The 9,239-nt window shown below is 31.8% G+C and overlaps 1 protein-coding gene across 1 annotated transcript; it reads right to left on the reverse strand.

The window, feature by feature from the left end:
- Nucleotides 1–3,352: 3,352 nt before the first annotated feature.
- LOC110740118 (biorientation of chromosomes in cell division protein 1-like 1) lies at nucleotides 3,353–8,082 on the reverse strand. Its single transcript, XM_021920615.1, has 12 exons — nucleotides 8,053–8,082; nucleotides 6,238–6,317; nucleotides 6,087–6,146; nucleotides 5,825–5,968; nucleotides 4,914–5,006; nucleotides 4,740–4,802; nucleotides 4,499–4,579; nucleotides 4,344–4,420; nucleotides 4,213–4,266; nucleotides 4,004–4,096; nucleotides 3,792–3,884; nucleotides 3,353–3,666 (listed from the first exon to the last, which is right to left on the reverse strand). The coding sequence occupies exons 1-12, from the start codon at nucleotides 8,080–8,082 to the stop codon at nucleotides 3,353–3,355; spliced, it is 1,182 nt and encodes a 393-aa protein (XP_021776307.1).
- Between the last annotated feature and the right edge of the window lie 1,157 nt (nucleotides 8,083–9,239).

The following is a 9,239-nucleotide window of genomic DNA, read 5'->3' on the forward strand; positions in this document are numbered from 1 at the left end:
TAATATAAATAATGTACCTTTTTGTGACTTTTGAGGATGAAGCAACAATCTTCTTGTTTTCACTGAAAAGTGAAACAATGTCAGTACATATTAATAAAATAAAAGCTTCTTATGTAACACCCTGAATCATTTTCAATTCATAAAATGAAAGATATTGATTTAACATAAACCTATTGATTTAACATAAACCACACATTCATATTACATATTCAACAAAATAATGTTCACACATACAATAGTTTGAGAAACACCAGTTTCAAGTTACAACACGATAGTAACATAAGTTAAATTGTTCCATCTAGATATTTTATCCTACACCATTACATAACCCTAATAGTAAGACATGTCTTCAGGATTTTACCCCTCCACTTTTTCATCATTTTTTGTTTTTTCAAAAACATCTTCCTTGTTTTGTTTTCCACCTCCAACTGTGTTTTTTGGATCATCACTTTTTTCACCACCATCTGACCTAGGGTCAGCATCAACCACTGAACCAGATCCTGCATCTAAGAAAAAATTTAATTAGATATAATATAATTTCTTTGTAAATGAACATTTGAGTATTTATAATTGAACATTATACCTGTTCTAGGCAATCCTTCATTATCTGACCTAGTGTCAGCATCAAGTTTTGAACCAGTTGCTGCGTCTAACAAAATAATACAATTAATAATGAATATTTCTTGTTTGTAAATGAACATTTTACACTTTTTAATTGAACATTATACCAGTTCTAGAAAATTCTTCAATTCTTTGTTCTGAAGCTGCTGAAGTTTTACCCACATCCTTTTCTCCAGCTGTATTATAAATCATCATTTTGGAGATACACTAAGTTAATAGTATTTACACATAATAATTAGAAATGAACATTTCTACTTAAGTTTATGTACATTATTATTAAATATATGAACATATTACCATTTGTTGAAATTATTGGTTGTTCAATTATATCACCAAGTGTTGAAAAGGTGGGCCCTGTTTCTGTTTAGGACAATTTAGACCACAAATTTAGAATTTTTCATATAAAAATTAGGATATATAGTCTCTTTTAGTTAGAATTTACCAATGGCTGGAGAAGGTGGAGTCAACCCCAAGCTGAAAGCTTTTCTGATGTCATATTCTTGTTCTTTTTCCTTTCCCTTTTTGGTTAATTTCTTCCCAGTCATTTGCTTCTCAGTTGTTTGCTTTTCAGACCCTTGCATCAGATTCTTCTCAGCTTGTGCAAGTGCATTTAGGAAATCCTCACTGCCAAAGAATTCTTCATCTTGGCTTAGAATTGATGGTTCCCTAGCTACCACCTTTCCTAAAACTTCATCAACTTTTTTCACCAAGTCATTTCCAGGGAAGATATCCTTTGCCTTCACCAATTTTGAAGAAAGCTTTGACAGGTTTGAACAAGTTGTTTTTACCAGGGAAACAAAATCATCCATAAAAACCTATATGAATGAATATTAAAAATTATGCAGTTGAACATTTCAGATTATACAAATGAACATTTATGTTAACAAAAGTGATCATTTTATAACCTTAGGACTTTCTTCAACTTCTGCAGCAATCCTTGGTAGAATTTTCCCTCTCCCAAATCCCAATTCTAATTCAATCTTCAACCTCTCAAGAACCATGTCTCTATTCCATGCAGATATGATAGGAATTGTTCTTGGAGGCCTTTTGTCTAACCTCTGAACTCTATCAAAATAGAACAACTACAAGAAAAAAGAAAACATGGAACAGAACATAAACAATAAAAAAAAGTGCATTTATTTAAATTTAAATGAACATCTTGTATCTAAGAATATACCATCAGAAATTGAAGAGGGCCTTTGTAGAACCCCTTGCCTTGCTGCTTTCTCCAATCAACATGACATTTGATAAGTGAGTCATATACAAACTGACACCAGTTCAAATTTTTTATGTTTTCTTTGTCCATCATAGAATAAAGAAATTTGAAATGGCATTGATTGTTTGATACACATTTCATCAAGCAGTTCACAGCCACTGCTAAAAAGTTAGTAATGAAATGTTCACTTGGTGGTCTGTTGTTGGTGAATTTATCATTTATGTATCCATTCACAATCTGCAAACAAAATGAACAAAACATTTATACTTTTGATCATTTAATGTATTTAAAATGAACATTTAAAACTGATCATACCTGACTCACTGATGGAGTTTTTCCTGACCATGATTTTCTCCATTTCTTCAGAAATTCTGCATACTCCTCACTAATTTTATCAGACTTTGGCTCAACAATTGGAATTTCTCCTGTAGGCAAGCCATAAACTACCCTAACATCCTCTACCTCAATTTCTATTTTTTCATTCTTTGGTAGTTCAAAATACTGGCTATTTTCTTCAAAACTTCCCAATAACCAGTTACAGAACTTTTGATCAAGTTGAGGTAAACTAATGTCAAGAAGTGATCCTAACCCTATATCAATAATTTGTTGTTTTTGGGTAGGTGTCATCTTTTTTATCCATGCAATGAACTTCACATGTCCTCCTCTCTTTGAAGATTTCTCTTCCTCAAATTCATCTTCCTGAATTTCCTCAACTTCATCAGTTTCTATTGCTTGAACCATTTCAGTTTTCATTTTCTTTTTTCTCCTACCTTCAATCTTTCCTTCATCATACAGTACCATCTTTTGCTCCTCCTTTTCAACCTTTGCCTTCACTGAATTCCCTTTCTTTGCCTGTTTCTTCCTTGGCTTTACTTCTTCCTCTTCCTCCTCTTCCTCCACCTCATAATCATCCTCACTGACAGGCTCTTCTTCTGCTCTATAAACTGACTCTTCACTATCATCATCACTGTCAGGATCTTGAGAGGGTTCATCTGATGGTACTTCTTGTATTTTTTTTCTCTTTCCAGCATTTCTCTTGGCAGGACTGACATCTGAAAATTAAATATATAATTTTGTTTAAGTATTGAAAATGTACAGTAAGCAAATGATAAAATGAACAAAATTGTTTTCTCAAATGATCATTCTATATATAGAAATTGAACATTTATAATATATCATTATATACCTGCTTTTCTTTTGCCAGCAACCTTAGAAGTTTTCTTCACTTCTAGAGTTTTCTTTTTCCCACCTATATATTGAAATTGAACATTAATGATATACCATCATAAATGATCATTCTATACATTAAGATTGAACATTTACCCTTTTTGCCTTGGTCTGGAGGATATTCAGCAGGAGCACCTGCCATTTTTTTTTATTGGAGTAGGTGCTGGAGGTGGTGCATCAGCTTCCTTTTGAATAGGAAAATTCCTTGTAGACATTCTTCTCTTCTGTCCTATTTTTGCGGTTTCTTTAGCAGGCTCAACATCCTTCTTCAGGCTTCCCTTTTTAGATTCATCTAACAGAACATCTATTGTTTTTAAAAAAATTTATGTTAGTATATTTGAAAGTGTAATATTTATTGTGTAACAGAAAAGTATTATGATTACCTTGGCTCCTTGTAATTCTACCACTTGGCACAACAACAAGGCTTTTGTTTTTGTTTTTCCTTGCAACCATTTTGTATCTTGTTTTCATTTTGGTTGACTGATCACTTTTTTGTGATGATGGAGCTGTCTCCTCACTAAGTTTTGTGGAAACTTTATCATCATCTTGATCTAGAAGATAAGTTTCATCCTCAATTTGAACAAAATCAGGTGCAATTTGTGCTGCATATGAAATGATCAAATATAAAAGATTAAATAAACATTATTAAATTGGATGACAAAAGTTTACTATATACAATATAAATGAACATTTCAGGTAATGAATATGTACATTTTCCACTATTTACCTTTCGGATCTGTTGTCTTTGTAGACTCATCTTCCACTGTTTTCTCTTTAGGGATTTTCTCCTTTTCAGGCTCTTTTTTTCCCTCTTGTCCTTCTATGAAAATTTAATTAGTTAATATTTATATATTTTTTTAATCTTATTGAACATTCAATATTATGTAGATCCAATATGAACATTTTATGTAATAAAAATGTACATTTATAAATTTTTACCTTCTACATTTGTTGTCTTTGGAAAGACATCTTCCACAGTTTTGTCTTTAGGGCTTTTCTCTTTTTCAGTCCCTTTTTTTCCTTCTTGTACTTCTATTAAAATTTATTTAGTTAAAATTTAATTTTTTTAATCTTATTGAATATTTAATATTATGCTTTTCCAATATGAACATTTTTTGTAATAAAAATGTACATTTTAAAATTTTTACCTTTTTCCACAGTTTTCTCTTCTATTGGCCCTTTTTCTTTCTTTTTTGCTTCACCTTCAAAAGTAATAGTATTGTTAAAATTGATATTTATGACTATTAAACAAAAATATTCAATAAATATGATCATTTACCTTTCCTGATTTCCTTGCTTGCCTTTTCCATTCTTTTGAGATTTCTCATAATTCTGATTGTCGATTCTTTGTACTTTCTGTAAATGTATGATATTAACTTTGAAATATATTCATTAATTGATTAAATTAATTCAATTATTTAAATTTAAACATACTTTGGGTTTCTCTCTATGTCTAAATGTATTTCTTGCATCTTGTCCTTTAATGTTGTTATTCTTGAATCATCTTTGGGTTTTCTGATATTTCATTAAAAATATGTTTGAATTTACAATTTTGATTAGTAAATAAAAAAATGAACATATAACTTATATTACTATTGGCCATGAGCAAACTTTTTTGTACTGATTTTCAAATGAACATATAGTCTATCTAAATTGAACATTTAAGTTTTCTTACTTTTGGCCAAGACTATTCTTTACTGGATTGCTTTGCACTTTTGGTTGAACTTCTTCTTGCTTGCTGAAATCAATATTAAGAAATACTTTAAATAAAAAATGCACATAAATTGTACATAAAATATACTGTTATAAAAATGAACATTTGTTTATATAAAATTGATCATTAGTATACCTTTCATCCCTGCTCTCTTTGTCAGTTGTGTTATGTGTAGCAGACACACTCTTAGTTGTTGCATTAGTAGCAGGAATGTTCTCACTTTGTTCACTTAAAAAAAACAGAATTATTTTATATAATATGATATTAAAGTATGAACTAATTTATACAATGAAGAAGATAATTAGTTATTTTGTATAAAGCTTTTATACCTTATTGTTTGATTTGTCTCTGGTGGTCTTGATTTTGACATAACAAATTTCACTCGAACCTTTTTTTTTTCACTAAAATTTTAAGAATTACCTAATAAGTTTGGTATATATATACAATGTACAATAATTGAATGTAAAAACAATTATTTTATACATATAAACTTACTTGTTTAAAGTGTATCTTTCATAACTATTACCATATTCATTTTGTTGTATAACCTTCTTTAGAGTTAATGGTTCAGATTTCCCATCTCTAAATTGAAGCAAGTGTATCACTCTAAATGGCACATCACTACATTATAAATTAATTACATGACATTAGTTTGAATGCATATCACTGAAATGATTATTATCATATTTATATATGTGCATGATGATTTAATGAAATGTATATTTGTTATTTAAATCTCAATGACTACTCAAATGAACAAATATACATATATGATCATAATTATATCTATAAATGAACATTATGAGTATCAAATATGATCATATACAATGATGTTTCAATGAAATGTACTTTTGTTTTTAAATCTCAATAAATACTCATATGAACAAATATAAATATATGATCATAACTATATCTATAAATGAACATTATGAGTATCAAATATGATCATATACAAATAACATATTAAACAAAGATAAAACCAATTTTATCAAATACAACTAGCATATTAGACATGAACATAATATATTCTGTAAATGACTAATTACCTTGGTAGTGGAGACATTGTTAAATCCGTACCAATTGACTTGTCAATATCTTTTAAAAGTTCCGGATCTACAATTGGATCATTTTGGCGGTTTTTTTTCAATTTGTCTACTCTTGACTGAAGAGGTACATCATCATCATCGTCTCTGTTTTATTTAATAAATTGTTAATGTTTTAGTTATTTTCAGTAAAATCTTAGAACAATTACTACAATCGCAAAAAATTTTAACAAAAATTAGGTTTTACAAAAGTTAGGGTTCATACATTTCTTCAGAAATTTTCAACAAATTACTCGTCTGTGAAGTATTTTTCTCCAAAATCATACTACAATTGCAAAAAATTGAACAAAAATTAGGTTTCACACATAAAATCGCACTATAATTGTCATCGCAAGAATATGAACAAAATTACTTACTCTTTGGTAACATTTTGCTCTGATTTTCCAGTTTTATCTTCCATGTTCTTCTCTAAAGCGTTTTTTTTTGCAAAATCACTCTACAATCACAAGGAAAAGAACCAAAATTATGCTTCATACAAAAATTGTACTAAAATCGTAATCAAATGAACAAAATTACTTACTCTTTATCAAAATGCTGCTGCGATTGTTTAATTTCATCTCGAATATCAGACATTTGAAGTAATTATGAAGTGTTTTGAAGCAATTTTGCAATAATTTGAAGAGAATTTCGTTCCGATTCGACGGTGTTGATGAGAGAGAAATTCTACAAAAATGAAGAAGATGGTTTTTAGAGAGAGAATAATTTGATATGGATAGTTTTTTTTTTTTACTGTGGTTAGTGGGGGTAGTTACTGTAGTTTGTGGGGGTAGGGGAAAAACGCAAAACGCTGCGTTTTGTAGGGGGTGTAGGTTATGGTACCTACACTAGGGTCTAGTGTATACTAATTACTTTTCGAGAGTTGAACATTGTTTTAGGCTTGAGTTGAATTATTTGGACTTGGCCCAATTAGTTGGACTGAATTGGACCCAAACAACAACAATAAACTCCGTTTGCCCAAAATGAAACAATCTTTAAATCAGCCCAAAATAAACTTAAATTTCTAATTTTTCACTTATATTAAATCAAGCAGTTAAGTTAACCTTTTATACCAAGTTGCAATCCATTTAATTTTTTTTAATAAAAAAAGTTCTGATAATTTAAATAATTATTTATTTATATTTTTAAAAATTCTGATAATTTTTTTAAAAAAACCCTTCCATTCCCCACCACTTTCAGCCCTCCCTCCCCACCAGCCACCCCTCCACTGTTGGCAGCCGGCGCCTGACCCGTTCCTCGGCTCCGGCGACCTTCCTCTCTTTCCCCCACCCTCCATGAAACCACTCAACGCCCCATAAAAATAACCCCCCCCCCCACACTACCTAAACTACCCATCACCCTCTAAAACCACCACATCCACCACGAAAATCACCAGAAAAATCTTAATTATCTCCATAAACACCCCTAACCACCCTCATAACAACCCATAAACACCCAAACAAGACTAGATCTAACAACAATTACTCATAAAAACAACCACAAAACTAGATCTAACAACACTTACTCAAAAATAAAAGAAAAAGTGATAAAGAGAAGAGTTATGGTAGTAGTAGGCGGTTAGCGGTTGGCGGTCCGGTGGGAGGGGCGACGACGGTAGGTGGTGAAGAGGGCGGTGGAAAAAGTAGTGGTGGTAGGGTGAAGGGGTAGATTGAAGTGATGGTGGTTGTTAGGGTGATTCCCTTTCTTAAATATAAAACAAACAACAACCACCACTTGTCGGTTGAAGTGGTGGTGATTGTTGGGAGTCGGCCGCCGACAGGAGGAGGGAGGAGGGAGTGGCTGGCAGCAGTGGGGTGGGGGGAGGAGGGGCTGGCAGTGGGGTTGGGGGAGGTTTGAGTTTTTTTTTTTTTTTTTAATTTAATTTATTTTATTTTGTTAATTTAAAAAAAGGAAAAATTGCAAGGAAGATCCTTTTAATTGGTCGACCTTGTGAGAAAGGTCCTTTTAAAAAAAAAACGTGGCACAGAAGGTCCTTTTATGGCGTTTTGGTTGAGAGGAGGGTTCTTTGACCAAACTCCGGCGTTGACCTTGATATTCCGGCCATAAAATGTCACGTGCCGGGCACGTGACCTCTTAAATTAAATTTATTTATTTATTTATTTATTTTCTTTTTTTCCTTTTCCCTCTTCTTCCTCGATTTCCCCTTTCCCCTACAATTTCCCTCCCTTATTAACCTGGGCTCTACCAGGATATTCAACTTGCATTGTACTTGTGTTGGTTTTGCACTCATTAATCTGATCTCATTCCTTCTTTTAGTACTTATTCTTGTAGTGCTATGGGTGTAATTTAGTGATTACTTTGTTGTTTGACCAACCTAGAGAAGGTATCTCAATCAAGGCTCAAGCAGAATCAAAAGGCTATTATGAGGAAACAACTACTGATTCATTCAGATTGTATCAATTACGAGGACGTCTTCCAGACACAACCTTAAATTCACATCGATCTTAGGGTGGAGGTCGAGTCAGCTAGTGCCACTATCACGCTTCTTCCAGGTTAAAGATTTGCCCAAGGGTAAGCACCTGTCGCGGCTTCGATCTGGTCTCCCTTTGCTCAAGGGTAAGCACCTTACCCTTGTTCCTTCAATTGTAGTTTCTGGGTTAAGAATTGAAGTTTTCTTCTCAAATTAGGGTTAATAAGGGAGGGAAATTGTAGGAGAAAGGGGAAATCGAGGAAGAAGAGGGAAAGGGAAAAAAATAAAAAAAAATTGATTTAAGAGGTCACGTGCCCGGCACGTGACATTTTATGGCCGGAATATCAAGGTCAACGCCGAAATTTGGTCAAAGGACCCTCCTCACAACCAAAACAAACTTAGGTGTTTACAAACTTAGGTTTATTTTGAGCAGATTTAAAGGTTGGTTCATTTTGGGAGAACGGGGCAAGGGTTGGTTTGTTGTTGTTAAATTTTCCAATTTTTTTTACGCAACTCGTTTTTATAGAATTAAAATTATGTGAACTAAAATTATTTTTACTAATTTTTAATGAACTGAAATTATTTTTGTTGAATTGAATTTGGATAAGGACTTGTACTTCTTTGGATTTTTAAAGAGTACACTTTTCTTAATAAGTTGTGTTTTTAAAGCAACCCCAACCGTAGTTTACCAATCTATAATATATAACTAATACTAAAATAACAATCGCTGATATCATCTTTTTCCCAAGTTATACATGTGTCACTATTTTATAAAAAAAAATTCCGCCGAAATGCAATGATGACATCACTTCTTTTTTTTTTTAAATTTGTGATAAATCTGATTACACTTTAATCCAAAAAAAAAACTTAATTCCCAATAAACTCTTTCATATTCTCTTGGTTGTTGCTTTGTTGAATGTTAATTTTCTCTTTCTCTCCGATCTTTAATCA

Source organism: Chenopodium quinoa, unplaced genomic scaffold (assembly GCF_001683475.1).
Source record: "Chenopodium quinoa cultivar QQ74 unplaced genomic scaffold, ASM168347v1, whole genome shotgun sequence".
NCBI classification, from domain to species: domain Eukaryota; kingdom Viridiplantae; phylum Streptophyta; class Magnoliopsida; order Caryophyllales; family Amaranthaceae; genus Chenopodium; species Chenopodium quinoa.

Bases quoted from the DNA above. Each gene is read 5' to 3' on its own strand.
- LOC110740118 (XM_021920615.1), bottom strand. From the start codon at position 8,082: ATGCAAGTTGAATATCCTGGTAGAGCCCAG. The intron at 4,580-4,739 runs GTAAGAAAACTT...ATGAAATATCAG, and splicing joins AAGAATAGTCTTGGCCAAAA to AAAACCCAAAGATGATTCAA. The intron at 4,097-4,212 runs GTAAAAATTTTA...AAATTTTAATAG, and splicing joins AGAGAAAACTGTGGAAAAAG to AAGTACAAGAAGGAAAAAAA.